General features: G+C 35.9%; 1 protein-coding gene across 6 annotated transcripts in view; it reads left to right on the top strand.

Annotated features, from left to right (window-relative positions):
- The window catches only part of epb41a (erythrocyte membrane protein band 4.1a), a 104940-nt gene that overhangs the window by 21775 nt on the left and 68300 nt on the right, over positions 1-14865 (top strand). For all 6 annotated transcript variants that reach the window (XM_073822070.1, XM_073822069.1, XM_073822068.1 and 3 more), the window contains exon 2: positions 7493-7893. In XM_073822070.1, the coding sequence (XP_073678171.1) occupies positions 7501-7893 (393 nt within the window). In that variant the 5' untranslated portion in view covers positions 7493-7500. The remainder of the gene's footprint in view (positions 1-7492; positions 7894-14865) is intronic.

Raw genomic sequence — 14865 nt, 5'->3', positions numbered from 1 at the left:
CTGCAAGACACACTCTTTGCAGTAAAGTACCTATTTTGTATGTATTTTTGCAGCTGAATGCTTCAGGTATTTGAGCAGATACTGGGTGGGGAGTGTGGTTGTTGAGGACTTTAAGTAGATAAATGGAGAAGTTGAGAAGTTCACTTCCTGTTTGGTTTAATTTCAGAATGGGAGGTTTAATGTTTTGCTTTCTTGTAATTACTAGTTTGTTAATTAAAAGAGTATTGGCCAATGTTAATAATTTCCAAAAATACCAAATATTGGCCAAAATTGGTGCAGGCAACATATACATAAACTACCAGCATTGTAACAGCACAAAGCTTGCTGAAACTTACCCTTTAAGTTATTTTCCCCATGAGGACTGCTGGCTGGTCCACATGATGTAAGTGATTTCAGTCTTTACTGTCCTTGTGAGGACATTTCAAAGCTGACTCACTCACATTAATGACAAAGAGAGTTCCTTGACCTGTTGATTTATTGAGAAGAAAGTGCAATTTGTTGTAACTGGGAGGTTAAATGCATCTAAGAGCCGGATTAGCTGATTAAACACTCTGACTCAAACAGACGCAGACGTTCTGCATGAATGAGGCAGTCTTCTTTAGTCCAGTCTGTTCTCAAGAGACTGCATGTGCTTAAACTTGGACCCTCATAATGAGGCTTTGTAATTAGTTTGCTGGTGAATGAGAAAGAACGATGGCTGAATAGCAGACCTGTGTGTGTGTGGAGATGATTAAACAGGGCGCTATGTGAGTCTGTTTTTATTTGATTGTCTGTGTGCTGTCAACTAGAATGGCAAATAATCATTGACTTTATTGATAGTCATCCCCATGCAAAAATAAAAAAACATCTTTTTTAAATTGTGGTGACAACAAGTCAGTCCCATCAGCCCATATTAGCCCCAGGAGTGTGATAGGATACCTTTTACATTTGAACCGGTATTGTACTGGTATCGGTACATGAAATTCGGTGCTGATACTCAACGGTACCTATGTAATAACAAAAACATTTAGTTCATTTAAAAATAAGCCCAAAACAAGTTAGTTTGTTTGAGTTTTCCCTATTTCCTCCCTTTCCTTCTCGATTAATTAGCTTAAAGTGCCGTGCAAATTTTACTTTCACTTTCAAATTACCGGCAATTTGCCATTGATTCAATTCAAGCAACAACAAAACACAAGTCAAACTTATAGAACTTTTATTAACAAAATGAATACTAATACACCACGTTATATGCCAACTATAAAATGAGAAATCAACAAATTAAAGGGGTCATTTGATGTTGCTAAAAAGAACATTATTTTGTGTATTTGGTGTAATGTGATGTGCTTATGCGGTTTGAGGTTCAAAAAACATATTATTTTCGACATACTGTGCATTATTGTTGCTCCTCTCTGCCCCGCCTTTCTGAAACTCTTCAATTTTTACAAAACTCATTGTTGATAAAAAAGGGAGGTGTTATCTGATTGGCCAGCTATCTGGTGCGTTGTGATTGGCCGAATACCTCAAGCGCGTGAAGGAAATGTTACGCCCCTTTACCATGTTGTGATGCCGCTTCTCAGCACGACGAGACAGAAACAATAAAACCCATTATAAACGAGGCATTTGTTGCATCCAGTGGGGACATAACTACTGATTATAATGACTCATACTCTCTTTTTATGCGTTGCGCCATGTAAACATAACACCATGTCTGCATTTCTGATCGTAGAACGAAAAACAACAAGCACTACTCTACACAGCTCAAAACTCACGTTTGAATAGTCAGTAGCAAATTCTTTAAAATATGAAAAAGTACTTAAGTGCAGACTTTCCTTGCAACATTGGAATTGCCCTTACTTTATAGCCTTAACCCGTTGTGTACAGCTGGCACTGTTGTAAATATAACTGATTAAACACTGTCCTCATTTGGAAGACCAATCAAAGTACTTTCACCGTCCGCAATGAAACACACTGCGTCTCCTTACAGCAGTGTTTTGTTCCTGAATGTATTAGATTTTGAATGAATCATTGTATTTATTCTGACAGCGTTGCACAAGCTCCTTAACCAGGGTTCAAAGTCTAAAGCACAAGGAAAATCTGAATCATTCATATATCTGCTGCTGTCAGCAAAAAGTAGTACTGAGGTCTTATTCCGGGTTTCCGCCAAAATAGAAGTCAACATTCATAAATGTTAGTATTGTAATAAAAAAAAAAGTAAGACAAAAATAATGATAACAATCATTACAACGGCTCTATTAATGCATTTGTTATAACATTCTCCTTTGCTCAGCAAGGCTGATTTATTTGTACATTAAAAACACATGCCTGATTCAAGAAGGGGGTCTTAAAAATGGCCAAAGAATATTATTTTACTAACTTATTAATTTTAAGTTAAATTGTGCTTTGCTGGTAGGCTGTAATGTCTACAAAATGTAAAAAATGTTCAGTGTTAAGTAAATATTTTTAAATTGTTGTTTTGTAATTGTTCTCTTTGCTTCTTTGAAAAGCAAGACAAAACTTTAAAAAGCAAATATTGGCTATTTAATTTATGCAATGGTGAAAAAAAACCTGGCAAAATACATGGGGGGAAAACACGAAAAACTGTGTTCGGTAATCTGCTTTCAACCCAGTGTGTAATATTTTTCGGCTTTGGCCAAGAATTTTTATTTCGGTGCATCCCTATTCGTACAGTCACTTGCTTTGTATGTAAATAAATCAGCCATTTTTGAATGAATGGTTTGAAAGAATGATGCAATGAATCACTCATTAAAACAGACACTTGCTGCCACCTGCACAAAAACACACTCTGCAAAATATTGTTTAATTATCGTTCGAAAAAAATCCCATTAAATATCAAGATATCAGTTTTTGTCTGTATCACACACGCTTACTCAGATGGTTTAGTCAGAATCTGTGCGGGACAGCAGAACAGCGTGAGAGCTTGTTTGGTGAGATCATGTTCTTTGTAGTTTCAGTGATTCCCTTTGATGTATTGCAGGTGCAGCTGGTTCCCAGCAACTGTGTGATCAGCTTGTTGTGTTTGTCCAGGGCGATGCTGACATATACAGAGGACACAGCAGCACAACATATACAGTTAGATCCTTGTATAATATAGGAATTAAGGTGCGGTCACAGCATTTTTCGTGGCAAAAAAAAAGTCCAGTAGTCATTTTCAAACCAAGCCTATTTTTTTTCGTTCACTTGAAAAACTATTGCATTCACAGTGAAACATTACTTTCGCTTGCAAAAAGTTTACGTTTGCTTACAAATTTATGTCCAATTGCAAAAGGAATGTTTTCCCTTGAGAAACTTTGCGTTTGCTCACAAAACTATTGTGTTCTTTTGCCAAAGTATTGTTCCCCTGAGAAACCTTTTGACAAGCATTGAAATATAAAAGCAATTGAACATTTCAAAAGCATTGAAATAAAGTTTCAAAGCATTGAAATATAGTCTCAGATTTGTGGCCAGCAGGGCGAGGCTGAGAGCCGTAGGAACAGAGCCAGTGGCGGAAGTGCAAATGAAAGTTTTGCGAAATAAATTCAAAAGTTTAGGGAGTAAACACAAAGTTTCTCTGGGAATCAAACATTTTTGGAAGAGAACACAAAAGCAATGAAATATATTTTTCTATCACCATGTCTTAGGGGCTCTGCAGTTGCCGTAGTATGGATGTTAGATTGAACACTAAGTTCATTACTGGTGAGCTCAAGCCTCATCACTGTGTCTGAATGTATGAGTGAACACTGACACAGCTGACCTCAAGCTGAATCGGGTTTTGTAACCAGCTACTTTAAAGACCACCTACCCATAATGCTTCAGTGTGTAAATCTGCTGTTATGTCATCAGGCCTGAGGCAGGCCGGTTCACCGTTACTGAAGATGAGGTGGTTTTGTGATCTCAGTGGATTAGATTTAACACTGAAAGCTTGGTCTTGTCATAATTGGATATGGCGTCACTGATTATTTCAAAATAGACTGTTGTATTCTAAAAGAACATACAAGATTTACTTTGTCATGTGTTTTGTGTGAGAGGCCCATTCAGTTGTTGTTTTTGTTTTGTTAACCTCTTCAGGGTTCATTGGAGATGTACAGAGGGCTGTAGTTGTGTGGCAGTGCTCTCATCTTGTCTTTGCTGAACTCATTGTGTCTGGTCCACTCACAAAGTCTCTTTTACACCTAGATTGCAGGAGTGATAAAAAAATAGAATCACTTTAGGCACTTTCTTTCTTCCGTGCAACATAAATCAGAATCAGAATCAGAATGAGCTTTATTGCCAGGTATGTTTGCACATACTAGGAATTTGTTTTTGTGACAGAGCTCCACAGTGCTACAGAATGACAGTGACAAGACGATACATATTATAAAAAGAACAATATAGAGGTATACAAGACAGACAATGTGCAAAAATAGCAAAGACATTTGAATGGAAGTAAGTATGTGCTTTAAATAAATAACGGAAAAATGAATAAAGAATGTATAGTGTTGTATGTTCCACGATCAAACATGATAAAACATGATATTCTGAATAAATGCATTTGCAGTTAATAGGTACTAAAGCTTTTAGGCTTCAAAAAGACAAATAGAAGACAGCTTTGAAAAAGGCCACAATTTAAAATTTGAATGAATTAGTAATCAGACATCAACACATCTCTGATTAACTGTCATGAACATGGCAAGCACATGGTCTGAGTAACCATATGTGGCAGATAATGGATATATTTACAGTCAAGCCTGAAATTATTCATATCCCTGGCAAATTCTGACTTAAAGTTACTTTTATTCAACCAGCAAGTTTTTTTTTTGACCGGAAATGACACAGGCTTTTCCCAAAAGAAAATAAGACAATGTACAAGATGCGTCATTGTGGAAAAAAATATATATTTCTCAGCTTTTATTTACATTTGAACAAAAAGTGGCATGTCCAAAATTATTTATACCCTTTGTCACAGTCTATGGCAAAATCCAAAGTTCTATACCATTCCAAATAGTCCAAACTTGGCCTTGGGCACCAGTGGACATTTCAGCATGACAACGACCCAAAACACACAGCAAAAGTGGTGAAGAAATGGTTAGCAGACAAAAACATTAACGTTTTGCAGTGGCCCAGCCAGAGTCCTGACTTAAATCCAATTGAGAATCTGTGGAGGGAGCTAAAGATCAGGGTGATGGCAAGGAGACTCTCCAACCTGAAAGAGTTGGAGCTCATCGCTAAAGATGAATGGGCAAAAATAGCAGTGGAGACATGCAAAAAACTGGTCAGCAATTATAGGAAGCATTTGATTGCTGTAATAGCCAATAAAGGCTTTTCTATTGATTATTGAGAAGGGTATGAATAATTTTGGACATGCCACTTTTTTGTTCAAATGTAAATAAAAGATGAGTAATAATTTTTTCCACAATGATGCCTCTTGTACGTCGGCTTAATATCTTCTGGTAGATGTCTGTCATTTCTAATCAAAAACAAACTTGAATAAACGTAACTTTAAGTCAGAATTTGCCAGGGGTATGAATAATTTTGAGCTTGACTGTATATCATTTCATATAGTTAATCAATATCACATGAAGAGAGTCATTTTTTCTTTAAAAGTCAGCATGTGGTTACAAGTGCATTTGTACAACAGTTCAATAAACATGAAGTTAATTGAGATACTTACGTTTTAGACACCAATTGCCTGTTTTTGTTCTATTTTGCCAACAACAAATATCATCGTTTATTTAACAAAATACAATGCGTACAATATGCATTGAATTAGACATAATCTATGTTAGCGAATAATTGTGCAGGATAGAACTATTTTCAATCAGACCCAATCAATCACAGAGAGCGTACACTCACTTCAGATTCAAACAGGGCTGCGTTTCCCAAAAGTATCATAAGAAAGCATTGATGCTTTTGGGAATGGAAACCCAGAACCATGCTTATCAGAGTTATTTCACAATAAACAAATTAAAATTGTTTATTAACAATTATAAATCACTTTAGGCTCTGTGCAACATAAAACATGATATTCTGAATAAATGCAATTGCAATAGGTACTGAAGCTTTTAGTCTTCAAAAAGACAAAGAGCACCATAAAATATTATAATAGAAGACTACACACTATTTTACATGTGTAGCTAACCGACAGCTTTGTGGGTTGAAACAGTCCAACATTTAAAATTTAAATGACTCATTAATCGGACATCAACACATCTCTGATGAACTGTCATGAACATGCCAAGTACAGGGTCTGAGTAACCATATGTGCATTTGGGCACATGGCCAGGGGCGCCATGTCCTGAATGAGGCAGCAGTGCAGAGTCTTAGAAAGTTTACAACATATTGACCAAAAGTGTAATATTTTGGTCTTGCTGGATTGTGTTCGCACTTTCCCTACCATTAAAAAAGTCACACAATATTTTAAGCAATATTAGCCCAAGAAGTGTTGACAGACATGTGGGATCTATCAAATTGCCCAAACTTGCTGTCTTTGTATTTGATCACTTGTCTTCTTACTAGGGGTGGGGAAAAAATTGATTCTCAGATGCATCGCGATTATCTCTTCAATGATTCTGAAGCTTGTTTTTTGAAATAATGTTCTGAAAGAAACCCCTTTGTCATCCAAGATGTTCATGTCTTTCTTTCTTCAGTCGTAAAGAAATTGTTTTTTGAGGAAAACATTTCAGGATTTCTCTCCATATAATGGATATGTATGGTGCCCCCAAGTTTGAACTTAAAAAAAAAAAAAAAAAAAAAAACAGTTTAAATGCAGCTTCAAAGGGCTCTAAACGATCCCAGTCGAGGAAGAAGGGTCTTATCTAGTGAAACGATTGTTTATTTTCGAAACAAATTGACAATTTATACACTTTTTAACCTCAAATGCTCATCCTGTCTCATCTCTGCGATGCAGTTAGGGTATGTCGAAAAACTCCCATCTTATTCTTCCCCAACTTCAAAATTGTCTTACATTGCTGCAGAAGTGCCAACCAAGTGTTTACAAACTGAAGATCAAACCCCCTTTACAAAATAGGTAAAATGGCATTTTAGGATGATTTTGAAACAAGATGGGAGTTTTTCAACATACCCTAACTGTATGGATCTCGATTACACAATATATGACGAGCATTTGAGGTTAAAAAGTATATAAATTGTCAATTTGTTTAGAAAATAACCAATCGTTTTGCTAGACAAGACCCTTCTTCCTTGGCTGGGATCGTTTAGAGACCTTTGAAGCTGCACTTAAACTGCATTTTGGAAGTTCAAACTCGGGGGCACCATAGAAGTCCATTATATGGAGAGAAATCCTGAAATGTTTTCCTCAAAAAATCGTAACTTCTTTACGACTGAAGAACGAAAGACATGAACATCTTGGATGACAAGGGCACTATCCGTACATTATCTGTACATTTTTTTTTTTCTGAAAGTGGCTGAGACCACAAGTGTGGGTAGTGGGACAGACACATACTGTGAGACATGGAAACATTATACCATCTGAACTTTCAACAGTTACTGACTTTAACTGAAATGTCTCATCTTCCAGTGACTGCCATGACCACAGACGAGGCGGAGAGCGTTCATAAGAAACAGGTGTGCGAGCAGCAGCAGGAAGAGGAGGACCCCGCTGCACAGGAGCCAGGCCCCGCTGACTCAGCTCAGGACAGCCCCACCGGCACCTCGCCGCCCCCTGGGGGCTCGGAGGAGGAGCAGCAGCTGAAGCCGCGCCAGCGCACCTCCGCTGGTCGCGGCCTCTCCCGCCTCTTCTCCTCGTTCCTAAAGCGCCGCTCGCAGTGCTCAGACGGCGAGGGGGTTGAGACGGAGAGGGCCCGGGAAAAGGACAACCAGGACGAACCCAAAGCTCCAATAGCGGACCCCGAACCAGAACTGCGCATAGAGGGCGATGTTGCTCTAGACCAGCACTCAATCAGCAGTGCTGAAAACCAGGTGAGAAAGAGAAACAGATGTGTTCAGGTAAAGGTTACAAAGGTACTAAAAGGCGCTAAAACTAGAGCCGGATTTAAGATTTAGCTTTCACAGAAATTCTGTGATGTCAAGGCTGTATTTTAATGTATTGGTAATCACACAAGTGATCACATGTGATCCAAACTGACTGTTATGCTTTCTCCAGTGGTAGAGCTGTGATGTCTTTCCATTTAAAGCAGGGGTGGGCAAACGTTTTGACTCGAGGGCCACATCAAGCTTTCTACATTAAGTGAGGGGCCGCCTAATGTGTTTATGACAAATGAAGCTTTGATTTTTTTTGTTTAAAATTCTAAATCGACACTCACTTACTACTATACTGTAGCCTATACTTACCTATACGTAGCCCATACGTACATACATGGCAGTTCAATTCTTGTACCATCATCTATTTTTTATGAGCACTTAATGACAGAGATAAGTTGCATTATTGTACAAGTCGATTGATGTATGAGACACGTTTTATCATTTAATTTAGAAATAATGTAAAATAAACGAAACGTTTACAAGCATTAAAAACATGTATCTATAGGTATGTGCCAAAAAATGTGAATATTGAGGGGAAAGTCCATTTATTTCAATAATTTGTTTCAAATAGTGAAACTTGTATGTTATATTATTCCACTACACACTAAATTAAATATTTCAAGCCTTTATTTTGATGATTGTGGATTAAAGACAAAAAAATCCACAACAAATCCAGTATTTCACAAAATTAGAATATTTCATGTGACCAATAAAAAAGGATCTTAAACACATGTTGGCCTTCTGAAAAGTGTGTTAATGTACTGTATTATGTCCTCACTACTTTGTTGGGCCTCCTTTTGCACTAATTACAGCACAGTTGAGGTGTTATGGTAGCCCAAGTTGCTTTGATATTGGCCTTCAGCTCGTCTGCATTTCGGGGTCTCTGTTCCCTCATCTTCCTTTTGACAATACCCCATAGATTTTCAATAAGGTTTAAGTCAGGCGAGTTTGCCGGCCAATCAAGTACAGTTATTCCATGGCTATTAAACCAGGTACTGGTAGTTTTGGCTTTGTGGGCAGGTGCCAAATCCTGCTGGAAAAAAAAAAAATCATGTCCGAAAAGCTTGTAGGCAGCAGGAAGCATGAAGTTCTCAAAAGTTTCCTGGTAGACAGCTGCATTGACTGTGGACTTGATAAAAGACAATGGACCCACACCAGCAGATGACAACCATCTCTGACTGTGGAAACTTCACACTGGACTTTAAGCAGCTTGACTTTTGTGCCTCTCCGGTCTTCCTCCACACTCTGGGACCTTGATTTCCAAATGGAATGCAAGATTTGCTTCTTTTGCAATTGCCTTTTGAGACTTTTCCTCCTTATGGATGGTGTCAATGATGGTCTTCTGCACAACTGTCAAGTCAGCAGTTTTCCCCATAATTCTAAAGCCCACTAAGCCAGACTGAGTCAATTTAAAGGCTGAGGAAATCTTTGCAAGTGTTTTGCGTTAATTAGCTGACTAGATTGGGACACAGGGAGCCTACAATGTTGAACTTTGTCATGATATTCTAATTTTGTAAAATACTGTTTTTTTTTTTTTTTTATCTTTAATCCATAATCATTAAAATTGAAACAAATAAAGGCTTGAAATATTTCGCTTTGTGTGTAGTGAACTAATATAACATACAAGTTTAACTTTTTGAAACAAAGTATTGAAATAAATGGACTTTCCCTCAATATTCTAATTTTGTGCGATATTCTAATTCTAATTCTGTATATTCTAATTCTAATTCCAAATATAAAAAACAAACACAAATTCACAGTAAACATTTATTATAAATGCCAAGCCTAAATATTTTAGTTGAAACTTGCAGGAAAATGCACAAAACATTTGACAACATACCTTTGACAAAAGGTAAAAAAAAACCTAGGACAAAAAGCAACATAAAAGTAGTAAGGCACTGACATTTTTTTTTTTTTTCCAAAACTGAAATTAAAGTTTCATTTAGCTGAATATTAAAACCTAAAATTATTTACTAAGTATGCAATTAATCATATTTGTGACCCTGGATCACAAAACTAGTCATAAGTAAATTTTAAGGTATCATAAGGTAAATTTTTTTTTAAATTAAGATTTATACATCATCTGAAAGCTGAATAAATAAGCTTACTTTCTTTTATATGCTGGGATAGGACAATATTTGGCTGTGATACAACTATTTGAAAATCTGGAATCTGAGGGTGCAAAAAAAAAAAAAAAAAAAAAAAAATATATATAGACAAAATCGCCTTTAAAAGTTGTCCAAATGAAGTTCTTAGCAATGCATATTACTAATCAGAAATTAAGTTTTAATATATTTACGGTAGGAAATTTACAAAATATTATGGAACATGATTTTTACTTAATATCCTGATGATTTTTGGCATAAAAGAAAAATCGATAATTTTGACCCATACAATGTATTTTTGGCTATTGCTACAAATATACCCGTTCTACTTAAGATTGGTTTTGTGGTCCAGGGTCACATTTATTTAACCCTCCAATTTAAGTTACATGTCAACATTTAAATTGCACATAAGGTGGTTTTCATAAAAGCTTTTCAATGATATGCTTATGTTTCTACTCTTATTCGTTGTTAAGATATAAGCATTTAAATGTTGGCTGGCTGTCATGTAAAACTTGTTGTAATATAGAACCATTTTGAGGGATGCGAAGAGAATAACAATCTAATGCAACAGTCATACAGCATTTCCAGTTTTACATTTTTAATTTCCATAACTTCTGAGCATCCAAAAAGGTCCATATTTTGATACAATCATTTTATGACAGCTGTGTTAACATTAGTTATGACTAAATCACCTCCTGTTACTGTTTTGAAACAGTTTGACAGCAAGCAGGAAATGTTCATGAGTCAATGACATCCCCCAATGAATTGGTCTATAGTGCATATATTTAGCAAACGCTTCTCTCTCGATTATCTCTCTATTTTTTTTCACGCTGACTAGCAATTCTGTGGACATTAAAGGTGCCATAGAATGGAAAACTGTGTTTAGCTTGGCATAGTTGAATAATAACAGTTCTGTACATGGACATGACATCCCATGAGTCTCAAACACCATCGTTTCCTCCTTCTTATATAAATCTGGTGCTTGCAAAAGACCCCCGAAAAATAGGTCAATTCCAACATAACACAGACTATTACGCAACATCCCCGGGATCGTAAATAGTTACGCCCCCAACATTTGCATCGCCCAATCATCGGTAACGTCAGCACATCAGTAAAATAATGCGAGCCACTGAAGGGACACGGTTAGCTTAATGCTAGCGGTAGCCTGTACATAAGATTTTACTTACCACATAAATGGAGAGATGAGTGCACTGATGATGGCCAATGATTTACAGATCCTGAGCATCACTAAAGCATCAAAACTTGTGTGGTAATTCCTTCTTATGTTATACTACTTCGCTGCAGTATAACGTTACACAGAGCACATACAGTACATCACAGTAGTGAGAGAAAAAAATGTTGCGGATTCAAAGCGGCAGATTCAACAAACCGCATATTAACAGCGGCTAGAGTTAAATAAATGAAGCGGCCGTAATTAAATATTTATTTCCTCCATGTGTTTCCTTACAGCTGTGTGAGTGAGCCGCTCTGTGAGACAGCCAATCAGAGCAGAGCTCCTCATTATTATGCAGGAACCTTCCAAATAAGGCAATAACAGAGCATTTCATTCTAGGGACAAATCCTAGGTTGTAAGTGGACCTGTAAAACCATTTCTGCAGATGTTTTGCCCTTTCCTATGCCATATACCTTCTATGTAGATATCAGAGAGCAATTTAAAATATTGTTTCAATGCATTCTATGGCACCTTTAAATGCTTTCCTGAGGTACACTTTATGTGTTGTTTTCAAGCTGTTTTACTGACTTTTTTTCACACTTAAAACACTGACTGAGCAATTACATGAGTCATTTCAGTAAGTTGTACTGTTTTTTTCAACATGCCTTACCTATTCATATCAAATAATGTTTAGTGATGGTTTATTCTGAATATAGCATAGACTAAAAGATCTCTGCTCATTAAAATGAAAATCTATTCAAATGGAGAAATTGATATTGTTAACCAGCCCTAGCATCCACACAGCTGACACATTAGCCTGTTGTAGTTTATCCATTTTGTTTGCATGAAATCCACACTAACCCTTACCAAAAATAAGTATACTCCAATTTTATTTTATTAAGTATACTTAAGTAAAGTTCAAGTATATTTTTAAGTATACTTTATGTAGTAAGTATACAAATGTGACCCCGGACCACAAAACCAGTCATAAGGTTAAATTTTACAAAACTGAGATGTATACATCATATGAAAGCTTAATAAATAAGCTTTCTATTGATGTATGGTTTGTTAGGATAGGACAATATTTGGCCGAGATACAACTATTTGAAAATCTGGAATCTGAGGGTGCAAAAAAATCAAAATACTGAGAAAATCACCTTTAAAGTTCTCCGAATTAAGTTCTTAACAATGCATATTACTAATCAAAAATTACATATTGATATATTTATAGTAGGAATTTTACAAAAAATCTTCATGGAACATGATCTTTACTTAATTTCCTAATGATTTTTGGCATAAAAGAAAAATCAATAGTTTTGACCCATACAATGTATTTTTGGCTATTGCTACAAACATACCACAGCGACTTAAGACTGGTTTTGTGCTCCAGGGTCACAAATATCAGTGTACTAGTAGTATACTTTGAAGTGTACTATTTCAATACTCCTTGGGACTAAATTGACCCAATTTCTAGTATATAAAAGTATAATTTTAAGTATACTTTAAATATAACAGTAGTAAACTTTGAGTACACAACTAGTTTACATTTATGTCTGTACTGCAAGTATACTAAAAGTGAACTTACAGGTATACTGATTAAATATTTTTTATGCATTTTTAGTACACTTTGAAGTATAGTCTCAGTCTAGTAGTTTTATACTGCAAGTATACTCGTAGGTTTTCTTATTATATTCGTTATATATCATTACACAGTTTTACATATTTTTGGTTTTGATGCTGTTTTATGTCTGATGATTGTGTTAGATTACATGTGGAAGCATCGTTTGTTTCGGTTTCTTCTTTACTTGTGTTTTGGGAATTCTGTACAGAAAACCCTAGCGTATAGCAATGAAAACACGGATTCTCAGAGCACAAGTATAGCTCAAATATATTTTGACTTTTTCTAAGTTTAAGTCAAGTATACTTAAATGTCATTTTAAGTATATTCCTGAGAAGTATATAAAACTCAATTTGTGAGCAGTACATAAAAAGTAGACTGAAGGTATACTTTCCTATTTTAAAGTTCGAAAGAAGTATACTAATAGCACACTTGAATGAACTTCTTTTTCGTAAGGGAACACAGTCAAAATGTGCCAATAAAGAGGTGCTACTTAGACGTCACCATTTCAGTCAATGATTTAAACCCTCCAAAACTGTTTCGGCTGAAATAAAAGGGTTCCACATGACTAAATTCTGTCTTCTAAAGCAAAGCAGTAAAGCGTCTCCAAGACTTTTGAAAGTCCGAGTAACCCTCAGCCTACAGGTGTGTGTGGGCTTACCGACAGTTTTGACCTCAGGGTGACCACTGGATGTTCACACTGTTTGCATGTAGAAAGGGATGTCTGTGCAAAGGCTGACTGAACTGAACTGTGGAGCTTCACACATCTCACATTCACACATTTGAGTTACGGTCAAAGGTTGCGTGTTAAAACCTTCTCTGCACAGCTCTCATCTGCTCCAGCAGCGCACTAAACGCTAAAAGCTTTCTGAGAGGCTGTTCATACTGAACGGCTGGTATTTTAGGCATTGCTGACTGGCTGCTGTCAACTTTTTTTCCAATGCTAGTATTATTTATTCTGCTCTCTTTTCTGTTGAATATGAAGCGTTTTAAAGGGATAGATCATTCAAAAATGAAAACTCCCTCATGTCGTTCCAAACCTGTATGAATTTCTGTGAATTAGGGGTTGATTAGGAGTTTTGTTTTACTTCATAGTTGTAAATTTGCTAAATTTTTCATAGTCACTGACAGGCTTGTGCACAATTCAGAATTGAATTGAGAATGACTCCTAAATTCCAATTCAATTCTTGAATTTGAATTGATGTCAAAAACAGGATCTAGAATTACAATTCGAATTTGAATTAAAGGAAGCAGAATTGCAATTCAATACAAATTCAAAGAAATTCATATACATAAGTGAAGTGTTTAACAATAAAGCTTTACAATATATGTCAGATTTCATTACATATTCTATAAATGATATTAGTTTGAACTACTAGTACAGGTTACATTAACAGGAAATGTTTCCCCCCAGCAATGAATGTTAAAAGCTCTAGTCACAGAACACATAATTAAGTTTGATTTATTGGAATTGTAATTTTGTGGAACACAATGGAACGTGACTCCATATCCCAGAAGCTTTGCTTTAACCAAGTATTTAATGGTTGCCAAACAATTTGAGGTGGACATTTGTTTGAAAGCTTCTTTTCTACACAATTGAGAATTAGATGCAACAGTGTTGCTCAATGAGTTTTGCATTGGAATAAATGACAACTGCATTTACAACGACTTTGTGTTATTTGATTACTTTGAAATGAAAATAACATTTTGAAGAAAACTAATCAAACATTGAGGGAGTAATTTATTTCAAGAATTTGATCATTATCTATATGTTGGAACAAAATGTATGCAGGGTTGAGGAGTGACTAGTTATGTGTAATGAAATTATGCTATTAAATTACAAAATTAATGTAATTGTATGTGAGATTCAACACATTCTTTCTGTTGTATGACTGTGTGGAATGTCTTTGAATTGCCATGAATTTAATTCCACTTCCTGTCATTCCAACTCCAATTCAAATTCAACTTCCTGTGGGGCGGAGTCAATTCAATTCAAATTCCAACTTATGAAT

The sequence above is a fragment of the Garra rufa genome, chromosome 17 (assembly GCF_049309525.1).
Source record: "Garra rufa chromosome 17, GarRuf1.0, whole genome shotgun sequence".
Taxonomy (NCBI): Eukaryota; Metazoa; Chordata; class Actinopteri; order Cypriniformes; family Cyprinidae; genus Garra; species Garra rufa.
Note: the sequence above shows the minus strand (reverse complement) of the source record. Positions and strands in the feature narration are given on the sequence as shown.